This window comes from Prunus persica, chromosome G5, assembly GCF_000346465.2.
Source record: "Prunus persica cultivar Lovell chromosome G5, Prunus_persica_NCBIv2, whole genome shotgun sequence".
In the NCBI taxonomy this organism is placed as follows: Eukaryota; Viridiplantae; Streptophyta; class Magnoliopsida; order Rosales; family Rosaceae; genus Prunus; species Prunus persica.
In genome coordinates, this window is record NC_034013.1 from 1085994 (window position 1) to 1106362 (window position 20369).

Here is a 20369-nt window from a genome sequence, read left to right on the forward strand (position 1 = left end):
CACAGTTCGTCAACCACCTCTCTTCATGGATAGACATCTCTTTATTCTCAAATCACATAAGATTCGATCGCTCTCTATCTCTACTCTCTCTCTCTCTTTCCCATTATCAAAACTGATTCACAACTCGAAACCCACACACTTCAACACCTGTTTCTTGTCTGATCCCATCAAATTCCCACCCCACTTTCTATGAAACCAACAAACAAATCAACTGATTTCCCAACCCATCATCAAAATGCCACCATTTCGGCCGCACCTGGGTAGGATGCCCAGTAAACGATGTGCAAAGCTCGAGGGGAAGAAGACAAAGACATATACTGTTTATCCAAAACAACAAAAAAACACCTTATAATATTATAGATAAACAGTTAGTACTATCCAGAATAGATTAATAATATTCAACAAAAATTAGTTAATATAATCCGACGTACCAAACGAGCCCTTAGGCCCGGTTTGGTGGGCTAGACTGGATGTCACTTATTCAATTAAAACGGACATAGGTCATAACCATTTATTGGTGGGCTTAATATGCATCAAGGACTGGATGTGGTTATTGGACACCAATCCATAATAATACAGGCTCTAGAACCCCATCGATAGACATGGGTTTTGAAGCCAACCGAGTCGTCTTGCAAGAGAGAGCACACCTCTGGTTTGGTTTGTTGCCTTCTCTCTTCTTCTCTCTCGATCTCTTCCCCTCTGCCATATCTTTAGGTCGACACGACGATGTCGTTACACAGACACTCCTATCTCATCCTCCTCCCAACTTCATCAGCCAACTCAGCACCAAGGCCCTGAGGAACAGCAACAACATCGACGCCGCACAGATCGTTGCAAGTTCCAATCGATCTGGCCAAGCTTTCAACTCATTTGAAAGAGGCCTTGTTCTTGAGATTTGATTTGAAAGAGGCCTTGTTCTTGAGATCTGATGGGAAAGAGGCTTGTTTTTTAGATTTGATTTGAAGGAGGCCTTGTATTTGAGATTTGATTTGAAGGAGGCTTTGGACTCATCGCGATTCTTGCTAGTAGATTAGTCAAATTGCATTTCGAGAATTGTCTTCATTATTATAATTTTTTATAAATTTATTTGTATTTTTTTTAATTTTGTTATTTTTGTTCCAGTCTTACAATCTCAACTTGGTGTTTATATCAAATTCCAATAAGTCGAGTTTTATTATATCCAATTCAATCTGATCTAGCCTATCAAACGGAGCCTTGATTACAAAACAAAAAGAATTGAAATAAAATAATAAATTAGGCCCACATAATTTCAGGAGTAGCCCACGCGGTAGCAGAAATGGATGACGATACGTCATCGCACTGAGGCCTTTTCGCGTATAAAGAAGCAACGAATCGGAATCCAATGTCGGTCGGAGAAAAAGCGAGTCAGTTGAATCCGAAACTTGCTCAATGTCAGTGTCAACAACGGTAAATTCAACCAAACCACAAGGGTAACAACGTAATATCAAACCAGTAGCCAACCGGAACGTTTAAATGCGAGAAGAGAAATCAGATTGATAACGATGGAGAGAGAGTACTTGGAAGAAACCATAAATGCAAAGTATTCAGAGCCCCAAAAACACAGCGCAGGTTCATGGGACCCACGTCAGAAATTATTTATTAAAACTTATGAAAATTCAATTTCTTATGAAATAAAAATTAGAAATTGGAACCTAAAATCCAGTTGTTATCTTAGACCACCGCTAAATGCGTTAGCTTGCAGCACAGAGCAGAGCTCACTTGTCAAAATTTAGCGTAAAAACCCATTTTCTTGCTGTACGCGTTGTCAAATATATTTATTTTATCTCGTTTTTGCCCTCCATTTCCTTCCAAAAATGCCAATTCGGCGAATTGATATTTTTTTAAATTTAATTTAATTGGGCAGTTTATTTAATGATTTGCTATTTTTGTCAATTTATTTGCGTTTTTTGGTTGATATTAATGGTTAGCATATAAATCTAAAATCATATCCAGTTGGGTTTATATTGATTGGGAATTTTTTGTTGTCGGGAGCGCGTAAAGGTTTCGCCTTCTGAATCTCTCCGGCTAGGGAGGAGAGAGAGGACAAAAGCTTATCTGTTTGTAGATGAGAGTTAGGGTTTTTGTTTTTTAGTTTTTGCATGATTAGTTATATACATGGAAGCTTAAGGTATGAGTTGCTTTAGTTGCTTCAGTCCTCGCCGGAAAGATGTTAGCAAGGTCGAAATTGATAATGGCACTCGATCCTCAGGTCTGCCAATTACTCTTTTAAGTTTTAGTTTTTGACCCAATTGGAACTTCTTCTTTTTTGGGTTTGATTTGTTGAATGTAAGTGTATTTTGGCCGAAATTGCAGGTAGTGGGAAAGGGAGAGGGCACTCTGATGATACTGGTAAGTACCCATTTCATGAAAATTTAGAATTTTTCTGAATTGGAATTCTTTGTTTCGTACAATTGTGATCCTAGTTTTGTGTAATTTGAGATTCAGCTGTTTACTCCACTCAGTTCTGATTTTTATGGTTGGAAATTTAATACACATCATATGAAATTTTGAACTTCAGTATATGTTTTTTTTCCTGTGCTTGTGGAATTGAGTTTTGTAGGAGTTGAGTTATGTTATGTATGTGCAGAGAGTGGGAGGGGAAAAGGAAAGGGTGGTAACAATTCGCAGCAAAGTGTGGCTCGTAGTTTCACATTTCGCGAACTTGCAGCAGCCACGAAAGGCTTTAGGGAGGTGAATTTGATTGGGGAAGGAGGTTTTGGAAGGGTTTACAAAGGCCGGCTTGATGCAGGCCAGGTAAGTTGCAGGGCTTTTTCCCACGTTCGTATTACTGTTACTCCATTAATAGTTGTATGAAATTTTATAAGGAAACTGTTATGCACTGTGATATGTATTGCTGGTTATCAATGAAAGAAAAATTTATTATTTTAGAGAATTAATATCTTTTCTTATATCCTTCATTAGATGGATGAAAACTTGAGCCGCCAGATGTTGTCCACATATCATTTGTTGGACTATGTTGAATTCAATGTTTATGTGGTGCAGCTTTTGATTTCTATGACCAGGTTGTCGCAATTAAACAACTTAATCATGACGGTCTTCAAGGGTTTCAAGAATTCATTGTGGAGGTTCTCATGTTAAGCCTACTACACCATACTAATCTTGTCACATTGATTGGCTACTGTACAGACGGAGATCAAAGACTCTTAGTCTATGAGTACATGCCAAGGGGTAGTTTGGAAGATCATCTCTTTGGTAAGTATCTTGATGGTTAAGGACAGTACATTCTTATCCATTTTATAGTTTCTAATTGATTTATTTTCCTCTTATGCAGTCCCTTGTGTCTATGGATAGCCTGGTTCCTTTAGGTGCCCATAAAATGGCTGTATATTTATCACATTGGGAAAGTATGGGTGTTTTACATCAAAAATGTTGGTTGACAGGAATAGTGTAGAAAATTGAATTTTGGATCATTGAATTGGATTTCTATTTAACTTTTTATTTTTTGGTATGTTGGCTTTCTATTAATTTCCGGAAGCAATATCTTAACTCAACTTCAGTAATACCTTTCCTGCTATTGAGGATGGCTTAAGGAAACATTGGATAACCTCTAAATAAATCATATAATCTTTCTTTAGCAGCCCCTTTTCTTTATTATTATATTTCCATTGTATTTGAACTAACAGATTCGGTACTTTATGTTTTCAGATCTGAGTCCTGATCGAGAGCCACTGAGTTGGGATACTCGTATTAAGATAGCTGTTGGTGCGGCACGGGGCCTTGAATATCTCCACTGCAAAGCTAACCCACCAGTTATCTATCGTGACTTGAAATCAGCAAATATACTGCTGGACGATCAATTCAATCCAAAGCTTTCAGACTTTGGGCTTGCTAAACTTGCACCTGTGGGTGACAAAACTCATGTTTCAACGAGAGTGATGGGAACGTACGGGTACTGTGCACCAGAATATGCCATGAGTGGAAAATTGACACTTAAATCTGATATTTATAGCTTTGGCGTGGTTATGTTGGAGCTGATTACTGGGAAGAAGGCAATTGACTGCTCTAAGAGGCCAGGAGAACAGAACCTAGTATCTTGGGTGAGTATATTTCTATTTCCCTTTCTATCTTGCTTTCTCGACAATCAGATTTTGAATTTCATATACCTTTGTGGAATTTCTAAAATTTCCTATTGGAAACAATTTTTTATGATTATTTCTTGATATCCTTTTCAAACACCTTTGTTTTCATAAATGCAGTCTCGTCCATTTTTGAAGGACCGGAGGAAGTTTGTTCAATTAGTTGATCCTCTGTTGCAAGGACGCTTCCCAGTTCGTTGTTTGCATCATGCTGTTGCCATTACTGCGATGTGTCTTCAAGAGCAACCAACTTTCCGTCCTCTTATTGGTGATATTGTTGTAGCACTTGAGTATTTGGCCTCACAGACCTACAAACCAGACCTTCGTAAGGCTGGGGTGCATAGTCCCTCTTCGTCATCACCTTCACAGCAGAACAGGAATTTTTTCTCTCCAGCGTCAGATTGCAGAACGAGTAAAACTTTTGCTTAAAAGTTATTTGGGACAACCTGCTGCCTGTACTCTGATAGATGTAAGGCAAATCACATTTTGGAAAAAATTTGGCTTTATTTGGTTACACATGTTTTTCCATAATTAGAGAAACAGAATAGTCATTATTACTGTTTGGTAAAGCATATATGATGTTGCTTTGCATGCATAAATTTTTCTAAACCCGAAAAAACATTTAAAGAAGGAAAAAGGTTCTCATATCTTTGTTTTCCACATTGTGGTGGATGTTTTAATTGGTTCGTCAACTTCACCTGTGTCCACCATTAGAATAGGTTATTGAGTAGCATGAGAGGATCCTACTGTAATCTTTTTGCCCTCTATCTGATGTTAGCAGCTACTCTATGATCCTCCATTGAAAGGAGATTTAAAGTCCTCTCAGATCATTTGAATTCTGTCACTGGGTTTTATTCCTTATTGCCAAAAATAAAGAGCATGAAAGTGTCATATCAACTTCTTTTTCTTTAGATAAGAGCCGTATCGTTTTGATTTGTCCCAGAAGCAGTTCTGTTATTCATTTATACATGTATATATTTTTGTCTGGGGTTCAATTCTGAAGGACCTTGCCCTTCTTATGTTATAGCTATCTGAAGGAACTTTGTCCCAAGCAATGGATATTGTGTCACTCGTTTAGTATTGAGTGCAAAAACACTATACTGATCAGGCCTGTGGTTTGCTCCCACATTGTCTGGGGTTCAATTCTTCAATGTAACTAACTAGCTGTTTTCTAGAGTTTCCTTCATTCATTGTAGGATTCCACACACACCCACTCCCCACCCGCTGTGCCCAGTTTCAAGTCCGAGTTCAAAAAAAAAATTATGATATTTTTTGCTGCGTACATAATTTCTTTATTTACTTGGCCTGTATCGTGTTGTCCGAGCATTGTTTAAGATTTCTTGATTCCTGAGTGAAAGGGAAGCAGATTGTTTGATAGTCCCTGATCATAAATGCATCAACTTATGTTGTCTGGCGAACATGCTCTTTTGGATTTCCCAAATGCAAGTTTGATGTCCCATGTTGTGCTGTGATTCAATGTAACAGCAACATTTATAATGACAGTTCATCCTCGTTTTCCCTTCCATTTTTGTTCTTTTTTTTCTTGGCAGCTATTGTAATTTGTATTGTGTATTGTAAATGGCAATGTTTTAGACATTGGTCTGTGTGTAAATGACTGATTAGGCAAGTTATTGATAATTTTTCCATACTAGCTGTTGTAACGTGCTCCAAATGTGTGCTTGCAGGTGCCTATCCTTGTCAAACTCAGAAGAAAAAGAAAAGCCCTGAAGACCAATGTAATATACACACGTGAAGAATTGGTATATAAATGTGCACAAGTATGTATATATATTTGGCTTTGGACATGTAGCATTTTGGTAAATTAAAATTCAGGTTCTTTTAGTTGTGATTTAGAGGTCATAAACTGTCTTCTATTGGTGCCAAAGCTTGTCTCTGTTTCGTCAAAGGAGGAAGAGTTTTGTGTTAGATCAAAAAACAAATAACTGCATCCTTTACCCTACAAGTTAACTGAATGGAAAAACGAGAGTTGGAGGTTTCGGTTCTTTTGAACCCAGAACCTCTTGCTTTCAGAGCTTTGTAACCATGTTAGACCACCATTGAATTTCGAAAGCTTAAGTTATTAACCGTTGAGTTAACAATGTATATCAACCGTTTCCAAAGAGAAGGAAATGAAGTTTTGGAAACGAAGTTAATACCGGACTTTGATTCTTACTTTCTTGCTATCTCCGATCATCATGAAATTGATATGCTTGTGAATATGGATTGTGAAAAAGGTAACCATTGCCGTGGGACTAACAGGACAAACATGGATTTTTCTTATAAAAATTAATATATGACATTCCCTATGCTAGCTGTGGTTTGAAGTCCGTTGGAGGAATGCTACTGTCAGTCGCCTGTCCGAGTAGATGAAATCTGACTGACAGTTGTTGTTTATAAAGTTATTCATTCATGACAATAGTTTGCTGATACTAGTGAAGTTTAGCTACTCTTCTTCATCCAGAACATCTCTAATGATCTGGAGACTTTTATGCATTACAGTGATTAACACCTGCCTGAAGCTTTTAAGCATAAAGCTAAAGCTTCACCTACAGAACACAACCACATGGTTTTCTGGAAACATGTAGTAGTGTAAGTAAATAATGTGTATTGGTGTTGATAAACCATACATAAAAGAAATACTAATGTGAAACAGAAATATCACTGTTTTGCTATATCCAACTAACCATGATTACACAAGTTTTTCTGCTACAAAGCAGTATATACCAATTTATGCACAAATTTTTCTGCTACATAACAGGATATACCAATTTATGTTTCCAAGAACAACATAACCAAACAGAGAAAAGCACTTTTGTCTGCAATCACGAAAATCATGGGACAATACCAATGTACTTTACAGGTGTTTTTCCCTAATTTAACGTTTGTTTTTTGTCCGTTGTTTTTCGTTTTGGCAGGGCCCACATTAGAAATATATGCAATAAGTTGTTGAAAGTGAAAACAGATAATTTGTCTCCAGCGGTGAAGAAGGTTGTTGTTTCTCCACTAAAGAAGTTGGTGAATGCGTTTTGTCTGGCCAAAATGTATGTAGACTAAGAAACATGTCTACTTTTCCAAATCGTATCAGAAACTTTATTGATGTCCACTAAAAAAGTTTATAATTTACATACTGTTTTTTGTTAAAGATTAATGGCAATCTGCAGACCCGGTCAACGTTAGGAAAAGAAAACGTCATGCATGACTAATCCACTTTACGACCCACACTAATTATTTTTTTTAAAGAACATGAACCTATCCTATCAAATATATGGTGGGCCTTCTTCCATTTCCACGTCAAAAAGACTAAATTATTAAGTATTTTTTTGGAAGATTCTATGGAATTTCGTGCGTTTAGATTTTTTTTCTACTTCAAACCCACCCAAAAAAGGCTAAAAGTCACTTTTGGTTCCTGTAGTTTGACATTTTTATCATTTTTGACTCTATAATTTTAATTCCGTCAATTTTGACCTTGTAGTTTCGCATTTGTAACAATTCAAGGACAAGTTAGTATTTCAATTTCTTTGATGGTGTAAGGGGCAATTTCATCAACTCAAAATCTTTGAGTATAAAAGCCCGTCTGAAACTCCCCTAGTTTCATATTAGGACTTGAAATTGGTCAATTGGGTTTAGGGTTCTTTAAAAATTGGGATTAGTGGTTGAATTTCGAGCCTTAATATGAAATGGGGAGAATTTCAGACAAGTTTTTATGCTTAAGTGTTTTGAGTAGACGAAATTGTCCCTTGCATCGTTAAAGAAATTGACAAGAATACTAACATGTCCTTAAATTACTACAAATACGAAACTACAATGGCAAAATTAACGGAATTGAAACTACAAGGTCAATAGTTGTTAAAATGCCAAATTACAAGGACTAAAAATGACTTTTGGCCAAAAAACAAAGAAGAAGATTCTCTCTCTCTCTCTCTCTCTCTCTCTCTCTCTCTCTCTCTCTCTCTCTCTCCCTTTTATAAGTGTGCCGTCAATCCCAATCATCATTATTCACCAAGAAAAACCCCAAAAGAAATCCAGGTACAATATTAAGAGTCCGTCTATATTGAGTGGGAAGTTATAAGGGGTGTGTTTGAGGGGTATGTAAGAGCCATCAGATAAAATCCAATGGTGAGTTTTTAAAAGAGGGTGCATGTAGAACCGGGTTGAAATCTGACCCGTTGGAAACCCAACTTCAGTTGAAGATCTTTCTTTCTCTGTGAAAAACTCAAGAACACAATCCTCTCTTTTTCAATGTAACGCAAACCCACAATTAGAAAGATCCAAAGCTCCCAAACCCTATAGTCGCTCCATTGTCATCAGCTCCTTGGGAGGCCTGCAATCTATGGTATCCTCGGTATGACGATTAATGGCTCTTACCTAGCTATTGCCTTGTTTTGATTCCATGGCTCAAGTGAAAACCCTTTTTCTTTTTCGTTCAGCAAACGAGATTCTAGATGAAAGCAAAGTAGCATATCTCTTTCTGTAGCTAGACGCCGCAGCAGCAGTTGTTCCTTGATTGTGGTAGAGATGGAGTCTGCACTACCAAAGAGTCTTCTCTAATGTCCACCACGTTCTCTCAAGCTAACTGACTTCGGAGCTCCTGATTGACTTTGAAAGGTAAGTTCACTCTTGCTGGATTGATTTTATTGGGTTTGATTTGTTTTTTGTGAGGGTGGGAAATTCGTCAATTGTGGCATCAATAATGCGTCATTTGTGGAATCAATAATGCGTCATTTTTGCCATCAATAATGCATAATTTTCTTATAAATATTCAACATATTTAGTTGATTATTTTTTGTGGGGGTGGAAAATTATGAAATGTAGGTAAAAGATCCTAAACTTAGGCTTAATGGCATTAGGAGTAAGCATTTGGATAGGATATTGTGTGAAGTTCAGTAATTGCTGGTTTGAATTACATTTGTGTTCTTAGTTGAACATGTTGGTTATAATGTTATTTTTTCCAGATTATTTCACAAGAGATGATGTAACTATTATTAAATTTTGCTTGCGTTTTGTGTAATCAGAATCCAACAAGCTAGGCTATGCGTCTTTTGTGTCAATTTTGGGCAATGTTTTGTGTAAGTGGAATGCATTGATATGTTGTAATGCAGTAATGATTGATTAATGAATTAATATTTGCTATGCAGTAATATAGAAGTAGTTCAATAATATATGTGGGTAAAATGTCTGGGGGCTGAGAGAGTGATGACCGTGTAACAGCTAATGGGACGGTTTACATTCATGAAGTAAGAAATGAGGAAACACCAACAATTGGGATGAAGTTCGACTCACTTGACCTCGTTTATAATTTCTATAATAGATATGCATTCTTGGTTGGCTTTGGTGTTCGACTTCATTCCAGCTTGTAGGGGAAAAATAAGAAAGAGATTCTGAGGAAAGAATTTGTATGTTGCAAACAAGGTGTATACAGGAAAGATGAAACTCAGGAGAGAAAAAGACAGCGGGGAACAAGTAGATGCGATTGCAAAGCTAAGATTGTGGTTATTAAGACAAATGGGAGCAAGAAGTATACCATCTCTCTTTTTGCATAGGGACACAATCATAAGATGACACCCTAAAAAAGAGTGCATTTATTGAGATCACAACGTCGTATTTCAGATTCTACAAAAGTACTCACAAAACAGTTGGGTTCGGTTAATATCCCTATTCATCATAAGGTAAGTATTTTCGAGGTGCAATCCGAAGGAATGGATAAAATTGGTTTTATCAAAAAAGGATATTTACAATCTTGAATGTAGTGTGAATGGGAAGCTGAGGAACCATGATGTTGAACTAGTGACTGAGTATTTTTATGGCTGAACAGAAAAAAAAAATGAGGCTTTTTATTTCAAGATTGAGGGAGATAGCGATGACAGGTTTGGTCGATGTTTTTGGGCAGATACAACTTCTAGACGGGCGTACGGGTTTTATGGAGATGTATTCGATACCACATTTAATACAAATTGATACAACTTGACATTTGCACCAATGTTGGGAGCTAATAACCATGGTCGGACAATTGTCTTAGCATGTGCATTTTTGAGCAAAGAAACAACTAAGTCGTTTATTTGGATGTTTGAGGAGTTTAAGAAAGCCATGCCAGGTGGCGAACCTAAAACGATCATTACAAATCAAGATGCGGCAATGACTAGAGCGATTTCAATAGCCTTCCCGACTACATTTCATTGACTTTGCATATGGCACATCACATCAAAGTTCCTTGTTAAGTTACCACATTCTGCTTATAAAGAGTATTGGCGTGAATTTCAGAAAGCCATATGGGATACTGACAATAAGGATGAGTTTGATGCAAAGTGGAATATTGTGGTTACAAAGGCTGGTTTGACTGACCATCCATGGCTAAGTTCAATGTTTGATTTAAGGGAATCTTGGGTTCTAGCCTACGCACAGCACTTTTTGCCGTTGGAATGTCAAGCAGCCAAAGAGCGGAAGGTTCTCATGCTTTCTTCAAGCAATACATATCAAGGAGAAATTCGTTGATGGATTTCATAATACGATTTGAGAGGGCATTTTCTCATCAACGTCAAAAAGAGTTAGTTGCTGATTACGTAGATGCATTTGGAGTGGCTCAATGTATTCTACCGATGCCAATGAACAAATAAATGGCTACCTTGTACACAAGGGCAATGTTTCAAAAGTTTGAGCAAGAACTAATACAAAGTACAACATGTTTCCTAGAGCTCAAAACAGAGGATGGTTCTAAAGTTGTCTTTAATGTGAGCGAAAGGAAAAATTGGGAAACAAGAGTGGCATACGGAAGAGATCTTCCGATGATTGGGTTGCCACGTATAACATCACTTTAAACCAAGCTAACTCCAGGATGAAGGCTTGGGGCATATCCAGATGGAAATGCTCCCTTCTCTTTCCTCCGAATGTAGTGAAATGTTTCGAATTCATTGAAATGTTTTTGGAATGGAACGATTTGAGGAGTGAAAGAGGGGAGAAATGAGAATATATGGGGTTTTGGTTTTGTTTTAGCCTATGTTTATAGTGTTTTGAAAAGGTGTTTCTACTTGGGGTTTTTCAAGTTGACCCTTTTTAAAGAAATTGAACCCAACACCCTAAAACTCAAGAGAAGAGAAGGTAAAACGTCATCAAAATGCAAAGAGAGTTAGACAGTCAAAAATTCAATTAATAACCTATTTGCATAGCCATTTTTAGGATTTTCTCGCTATCACATTCATTGATACAAATGTGAAGGATTACTGACTAGTCATAGAAGGTCCCATCAGATATTTTTTTTATTTTCCCACACCAAACTAACCCTAGTAAGGTTATTAAAATGGAACCAATGATGATGGATTTATATCCAACTAGTTGCCTTAATGAAATATAATTAAAATAATACATTTAAAGCAATGTCCCCTCAATTTTCATATTAATATTTGGTAGTGAAATATTATATAGGGGTGGGCACGGTTCGGTTTGGACCGATTTTTGTCTCAAATTAGAACCGATCCGGTACTATTTATCCGGTTTGGTTCGGTTCGGTTTTAATAAAAAAAATTTCAAAAACTGTCCGGTTCGGTTTGAACCGGTTTCGGTCCGGTTCCGATTCCGGTTCGGTTTTGAACCGGATTATAAAAATTATTTTTTTAAATTATTTTTTAATACAATTCTCAACTGAAATATTATTTTTTTACTTGAAAATTAACAAATTATTCAATTTCATATAAAAAATAAATATTAAAGTGAGAAAAGAGAGATATTTTGACATTTAACTTGGATAAATATTATTTTTTTTTTAGTGAAATTAAAAATATAGCATTAAATGTAAATATATATTGAAATTATATATTTTTTTAGTTTCACCGGTTCGGTTTTTAAAGACATGAAACCGGATCCAGAACCGGTCCAAACCGATCCAAACCGGTCCGGTTCGGTTTTTGACCGATTTTTGACTTTTTGGTCAACTCGGTTTTTTTCTGGTTTGGTTCGATGCGATTCGGTTCGGATTTCCGGTTCGTCGGTTTGAGTGCCCACCCCTAATATTATATTGGTTTTTGGGGTAAAAGGTGCCACAATTCTGACGGTACAAGTGTCCAGATTATGACCAACCCACCCACAAACAGAAAAGAAGGATATAATTCGATTTGGGCAGAGATGAGAGAGAGTTGAGTGAGAATTTTAGGGTTATGAGTGAAAGGGTATGACTGAGAACTATGAGTGAGAGGGTATGAGTCCGAAGAGGTTTCAGTGAGAAGATCTGAGTGAGAAGAGGTACAAATGAGAAGATTTAACATGTCTTCGTCTTCATCTCCCGCTCAAACAAAGAAGTGTTAGTATTGTGGAGCTGCAATGGTACTTCGGGTTTTAAAATTAGATAAAAACCGAGGGAAGCCATTTTGGAAGTGCCCAACCTCCTATGTATGTGGGTGAAAAAAACCTAGGTCTAACTCTGACAGAATTATTTTGTATATATGATGCCTGCAATTAGGGAGCTACCAGTTGCAATAGCTTCGAATGGGTTGATGTAACCTCCGCTCAAATAGACCAGCAAGATAACACGTATGATGCTAGAGTGCTGAGTATGCTGAAGTCCATTAAGGACTTCGTATTAGTTTTATTACTTGTACCAATTTTCATATTATTTGTTCTTTTAATGACCAATTAAGTGCACAGTTTCAAGGATTGTAAAAGTTCTCCCCAAAAAAGACATGTTATACGCACCACCAATGAGTTTCAAACCCAATTTGAGTTTAAATTATTGTTTGAAACAAAAGCATTTATTTGTCTGAAACCTAGCAAAAACTTTTCAAGACTGACTTTAAAAAAATAAAGTCATACGAAGACGATAAAATCACAATACAGGGACAATACGATGCAATAATAAGACAATATATTTTTTTAAAATTGCATAATTATTCGGTGTATATAGATTGTTTATTTGCGTATACTGAAGGTTTATTGATTCTTTACTGTATGTATATCGCATGTTATTGCTCGGATATTGCACGTTTATTGAAGGTTTATTGATTGGTTACTGCATGTATATCGCATGTTATTGGTCCGATATTGAATGTTTATTGAAGGTCTATTGGTTGTTTAATGCATGTATATCGCATTTTATTGCTTCGATATTGCATGTTTATTGGGAGCAAAAGTACCACTTAAGTAAGATTTAAGGAGTTAGATTTAAGGGGGGAAACGGTCCTTATTCTTTCTTTTAGTAGGAAGAACAATTGTTAAGTAGAATTTTCCTATTCAATACGACTTCCTTATGGATGGTGTAATTAGAGACTGACATGTCTATTGCGTGTATATTGCATGTATATTGCTTGTCTGTTGTGTGTATATTGCTTATTTGTTGCCTGTGTATTGTTGTTTATTTCCTTCATAAGCAATAAACATACGATATGCAGCAATAGACAAGCAATATAGATGCAACAAACATGCAATATAGACGCACTAATATACATTACTTTTATGCTACTGAGCTGCCCAAAACCAATAAAATAAATAAAATCAACGAATTTATTAACTGATTATAAAGGAGAGAGGAATTCAAACCTGAGGGGCGGTACGGAACCAATAGGAAGTTTTTATAGCATTGCAGCTGGAGACATTTTTTCATGTGTTTCTATAAAGAAGGCGTGGTTGAATAAAACATTGGAGGCGAGGGCATAGCCGCCTATTCCCCTCTACAGAACTTCCTTATTAAAATGCAACCAATTGCGATTAAGTCAAGGCATGTTGAACGGCTTAAAGATTGGGATATGATATTTGGAATGGTGACTTGGATAAATCATGACATATCACTTTGCAATGATATAATACACTTAAAAAGTCATCAATCCCCATTCACATATGTAGTTTTCAAATCCCAATTGAATGCAGTTTGATTAAAGTTATGTACATGTCGTGAAGGAGTTAGGCCAATATTACACAGATGTTTGTTTCATTAAATCCAAAAAAATGTACAAAAATACACTAAGATTGAGAAAGACGAAGAAGAATTGAGGAGCAAAGGTAGAATTGGAAAAGGACCCGTGGGTTTGTATTGTGTATTTACATGAGTTTCAAATTGGAGATTCCCAAAACCAATTTAATCATCATGTACCTGAACCAATTTCAACTAATATCATGGCATGTAAGCATCTCCCCGTAATATCTCTGCAGCTAACTTCAACCGAAAAAAGGGCATGTTCTGCGAGGTGCAAGTAGCTAAAGGAATCTTAACGCTCAAAAGCTCAATGTCCTTCAACACGAACATGCCATAATCATCTCTGAAGCAAAACAAGAACTTGATCAATTCAAGTAATGACATTCTAGCGTAATTGACAATTTAAAGTAATAAAATTAAATTAACAAGTTGTGCTCACTGATTCGACTGTTGTGGAACATCCACACGTTCTATTGGCCACGGACACCACCAATATCGGCTACAATCGTTTGCATTAAAACCTTCTTCATAAAATTTGAAGGTGTTGAGAATATTTGGAATCATAATTGAAAGCAGGGCGAGTTCTTCCTTTAAGATCTCATCTGGAATAAGAGAAACTATTGAATCATACACTTTGATTTCACACTTAACCAGATCAATCAGTAGAGCCACCCAATGCTTATACTTCGTCAACATACAAGGGGCATACACCTAAAACGCGTTCTCCCAACTCATCCCACACGCCGGAACCTTGCCATTTACAACGTTCAGTAAACTGTTTCTAATTTTCCACCCAACCTGTTCTTTTTTTCTTTTATTATCCGCAAAGTAAGTATGGATGTGAAATACAAAATAATCAATGGTTAAACACCTCCACAAAGCAAGTATGGATAATTTGTAATTATTAACTGCACTTGGTGAAGGCCTATGACATACCATAAAAAATATCGGTTGTTGTCCAGTCCGATATTTCTACAACCTCCAACTCTTGTTGTCGTTTTCGGATGAGATACAACCCCAAATCAATGTGCTGCACATGTTTTTCTTGTCAATCTCATAATCTATGTACATTAAAACAAATGCATAATCAATTAAACTTACATCTCTTTTCAGCCAACCGTCTGCTTTGACGGGGGAAGCGAAGAATTCAATCTCAGCTTCCACGTTGCCAAATTGCATCACTAAACTGTGAATATAAAAAGGTTTTAGATCACAACAATTAAAAAATATATACATTCATGCCTTCTATCTCAAAAAACAAGGGACTTACTTTGGGTTATGGCACCATTCCCAACAAAATTTCAGCAATTTTACCATATCATCATGCGGAATCGCCTTCATTGGGTTTAATATCCGAAGTTAGGTTGTCTCTGGCACAGTTTTTTTTCAGCAATTCACTAGCTTCAATGATCTTCCGCATAGGAATAATCCTCTTCCACTTTCGTAATTGGACCCCTTGTTCTATAGCTTTACCTTCATCATTCAACCAACGTTCAACTGAGATAGCACAGCTGTAGGTTGATCCAAATCAATGTCCCCGAGAGTAAACTCAACCTTTGTCCCCTCCGTGCTCTCGCCCATGTCATCGCCAAGCAACATAACTTCATCATCCTCTTTCTCACATTGGTTTCTTTGCACTTCATTTTCCTCACTTCTTTGTCTTTTCCCTTCCTTGCCCTCCCTTCTTTTTCTTTACGGATCCTCTCCCTCACTGCTTTTTCTTTGCAGTTCCTCTCCCTCACTGCTTTTTTTTTCACTTGCTCTCCCTCACTGCTCTTTCTTTGCGCTTCCTCTCCCTTTCACTTGCTCTTCCTCACTTCTTTTTCTTTGCGCTTCCTCTACCTCACTTGGTTTTCTTTGCACTTCACCCCCTTCAATCCCTTCCTCTTCCTTTTCCTCTCCCTAATTTATGTTACTTGGCCCTTCATCCCATTCAATGTCATCCACTTTCTCATATCCCTTAAATAGATGTGACATGACACAACGATTCGTCCTCTCTTTTAGTAAAGCTAGGTCCCTCCTTACTTCCTGCTCAAACTGAGGACCTAAACAGTGGTCCAAAAGCTTTTCCATTCGTATGACCTTTAACTCAAGGACGTTTCCGCTTTACTTGAAACAACTCGAACCTCAACAAGCTTGCCACCTTGTTTAACTCATCAAGGTCAGCACATGAAGAAGGATTTGACTCTACCCGAGACAACAGCAGGGCTATCCTGTGGCCAATTCTCATTTCTTCTTCACTCGGACGTAGCGCCCACAACTGAACTAACTGTTTCAAAATACAGACAAAAGACATATTCAATCATTCTACTTAATAATTTCATTGAATCTTATAAATAGTTTCAAGGGCTGCAAACCAAACCTCTTTGCTCTGGAAAAAATAATTGTTCAACTTTCTCATCTCGGGAACAGACGTAGTAGTTCTCCATCGCAAAATACGCAGGACAACTGTTGGATTAACAACCTTGCAGTAATTCAGGTCAAAAGTCATTATTTATGTTTTAAAGTCCACAAAGTATAACTGACATGAACATTATTACCATGTACCTGGAAAGCATACGTGAAACCTTTAAAACTCCAGCCACCTCTTTGCACTTCACCATGTTATCCTTCTTGCCATTCTCATTTCTCCGGCTTGTTCCCGTTACCTTACTTTTCCCCTTCCCTCTTCCCTCTTCCCTCTTCATTTTCAAAGCTTTTTGTATACTTTGTTGGTACCGAAAATAGACTATCTTGGGTTTTGTCAATGGGCATCGAGCTCCATAGATACCTGTTGAACGCATCCAAGTCCTCTACAAGGGTCAGGTAATTTACATTTCTGTTCAAATGCTTGTCCCTTCCCAAAACCACTAACTCAGCAAAGTAAATAAGAGCTAGCTTGTAGATGTCATCTTTCTCTGTACACCTCAGAAATGCTTCTTCTAAAGCATTACATGTAATTCCTTCGTCTATAAAATATCTTGTATGAAGTCTAATTTCAGCACTTTCTCCACTGGAAACTTCAGGCACTTCCCCAAAACGAAGCCCTGTGATTAAACAGAAATCCTAACTAGTGAACTGAGCAACGTCGCACCCTATTAAGAAACTCAGTCCATCCAAGTCTTTCACCCCCAGCCCGCGACTCGACGCAACACAACCCCATGCACAATCTGCCCGCTAAACTGAATCTTATCTATATTCAGAAGATGGCCAAAGCATGATGTCTTGAATTGTTCTAATTGTTCGGCACTCAACTTCGCTCGAATTGCAGGTAGGGATGAATTTGCATGTGAGCAGTTGTTCACTTGTGACGCATATGCCTTTGACTCTGCCATACTAGCTGCACGTTGGATCACATTTCCTGAAATACAAGATGAAATAACGTGAACACATATACTACCACGTATTTGCACAATTATATTGGTATTTACACAACTAGTCAACCAGGCACATTACAAATTTTATGAAGTACATGCGCATAGGGATTACTGATCACAGGCTTTAACATCATCAAAGCATTATGACAAATTTTGTGCAAATACTTGTTAATGCAATGATTCTGTGAATTACAAGCAATAACATGTATTTTGTTTATGGATCCAAACTCCAATCAATGGTTGATGCATGAGTGAGTGTGAGTGCAATCTAGGCAAGTTCTGCACTTCACACACATGACAATTATTGTCATCTCATACACAACACAAAATAAATAAATAAATAAGAAAGATGGTGGAAGGAAGCAAAGCAAAGCATATGCTCTGCTATCTGCTTGCTAATCCATTGCCACATCTTTCTTTCTTTCTAGCTTTTTTCTTCAATCAGCCACTATGGTCATGGATCAACCTTTATTTCAAATGCTTTGCACTTTTATTCCTGAGTTTATTATTATTTGTTCTCATTTTTCACAGGCAAATTTAGTAACAAAGAAAATAATATTTATTTAAAAATATATATATATTCTAGCGTTAGAGAGATAATCAGCACTCTGCACTGCTTCAAATGTGGAAGGTTTTGAGGGCCTCCTCCAATTCAACACCATTATCTTATTCATATCATTATTGACAAGTTATTGACTTATTTTCATTCGATTTTTTTACATATACCCAAGAAAAAATTAACACGCAAGTGAAGCACAAAGAAGAGATGCCAAATCCAACAACATTGATGGTACAAATTGGGGAAAACCGTTACTCTAACCCTAAACTCAAATTCCATAAATTACTCACCAAATGCTGGTTATTGAACAATAGCAAGGTGTGCGGGGTCTTTGTGCGGCTTTGCTCCACCAATGGAACCTATCACTTCCAAAGAATACAGCTTCTCTCCTTCCCCTTCCACTAGTTCGCCTTTTCACTGTTTCGGAATCCATGCCATTGCCCCTTCCACTCAAAGTAAACACTTTGACAGGGTTTATAGAACGGAGTTGCTTTCAACCGTCGTTTGTTCAGAGTTATGGGTTTTCAGAGCTTAGAGGTTTCTCAGAGCTATTGGGGGGGGGGGAGGGGGGAGGGTTCTGTTCAAACTTCAAAGTTGCCTTTTTTTTTTTGGGACCAACTTCAATGCTGGGTATTAAATTCGGATTTGGATTCCTCACCTACCAGATTGTAAAACTTTATCTCAATTCTCCCTATCCCTTGAATTAATTTGATGGCCATAAAGTGAACCTCTTATAACTTTCCACTCATTATAATCTTGGCGCAATGTTAATGACTATTGAGGCGCATGCTCTTCGAATCCAGCAAGATTGCAGGCCATTTTTACAATAAAATACTCATTTTATTTATTCTCATCAACATTTTTAGTTTCTATCGTAGCTGTCTCATGTTCAATTATATCATGTGTTTTACGAGGTCAATCCTGGTTTTCAATATAAATAAATAAATAAATAATAAAAAAAATTTGATCACTTATTAGAGTAGATCATTTCATGTGCTTACTCCAGATTTTTCCACTGTCGAAAGATAATTGATTGCATTTTTTTTAAAAATAATTTCTTCTAGAAGACAAAACGCTTTTTTTTTTTAAATATTTTTTTTTACGGCGAGAAGACAAGAACCAGTTGGCTGCTACCTTTCTATTAGTTTATCAGTTTACGCCTTATATGGTTCAGTCCAAAAGGTCCAACGCCATTTTGCTGCTGCTTTTTATTATTTTTTCAGTAATCCGTTCACACTAGAATTTTTGGCCGGTAGAGAATGTTGTTCTTTTATAATATATATTTTTTTGGGTACAAAAAAGAGAAGAAGATTCGAACTATAAGTTATGTGTTAGTGAAATTGTGTTGGCATTTCCTAGAACTTAGTATTGGTTTGGAAGAGTCAATTAGCTTTAAAGTTGAAGCAAAATTGTTGTCTCTGATTTCCAGAAACTGCAGGATTGAAACAGCTCATCAATTTCCAAATTCCAGAATTGTGACTTCACACGTATGAGCCATTTGATCTAAAGGGTAAGACATGTCATTTTTCATGCATTCATATTGGGAATTTTTTTTTTTAATTTATAAAGTCTAATATGATTTTATTTCATTGATTTTTAAATCAATTAAAATTCCTTTAGGAGTACATCTTATTTAAGCATGTTTGTTTAAATTGATTTGCTTTCCTTTTTCTTCACGTCCTATCAAGCCTCTTTTTTTGGGTCAAGTCTTGAGAGCTTGCTAATCAACTAACTATCAGAAACTCTATTAAAAATTAATTGATATTCTTGAAACTTGCTTCAATAATATCAAGGGTCTTTAAAGAGTAGTATTATGACAAAAACCTTCTTGCTTTGGCTCATACCTATTTGGTGATTTTGGTTTTAACTAGGAAACATATCTTTGGTTATTTGGTTAGCCTTCAATGAAATTGCTTGTGTTTTGGACGTGGACGTTTCTTCCTAGAGAAGAAAAATTATATAAAATAAGGCTTGATTTTCTTCTAGCACAGCTTTTGAATAATAATTTTGTGTGCTTAAATGTTTAAGAAAGCAACATTTTTATTTGAGATAAATCATCAAGTGTTCCATGTTTACTTGGTGATTTATCAAACACTTTTATCATTCATATTGCATTCATTTGCATGTTCAGTGACTCATACGATTCAGGACTGGTTTTTCTTCGATGAGCTTGAATCGATCATGACCAATATCGGATTAAACACAAGGAGAGTTGGAAGAACTCCGGCAAGCTTGAAGCAATCATGACCAATATTGCGTTCAACATAAGGAGTGTCGAAAAATAATCCCATGATAGAAGTTGAGTTACGAAGAAGAATGTGTCTAGGGTAAGTGTGTGAGTACTTCTTGTAATTATCGTTCTATAGTGGATTTGTTTTGGACTAAAGAGTCTCGTAAATTTTTCTCAAATGTGGGGTTTTACCACGTAAAATAATTCTCTGCGT

The 20369-nt window shown here is 36.7% G+C and overlaps 1 protein-coding gene across 1 annotated transcript; it reads left to right on the forward strand.

The window, feature by feature from the left end:
* On the forward strand, positions 1664-6214 carry LOC18775772 (probable serine/threonine-protein kinase PBL21). The gene is made up of 7 exons (XM_020564070.1): positions 1664-2230; positions 2335-2370; positions 2609-2775; positions 3045-3234; positions 3688-4079; positions 4239-4587; positions 5804-6214. The coding sequence occupies exons 1-6, from the start codon at positions 2152-2154 to the stop codon at positions 4545-4547; spliced, it is 1173 nt and encodes a 390-aa protein (XP_020419659.1). The 5' UTR covers positions 1664-2151; the 3' UTR covers positions 4548-4587; positions 5804-6214.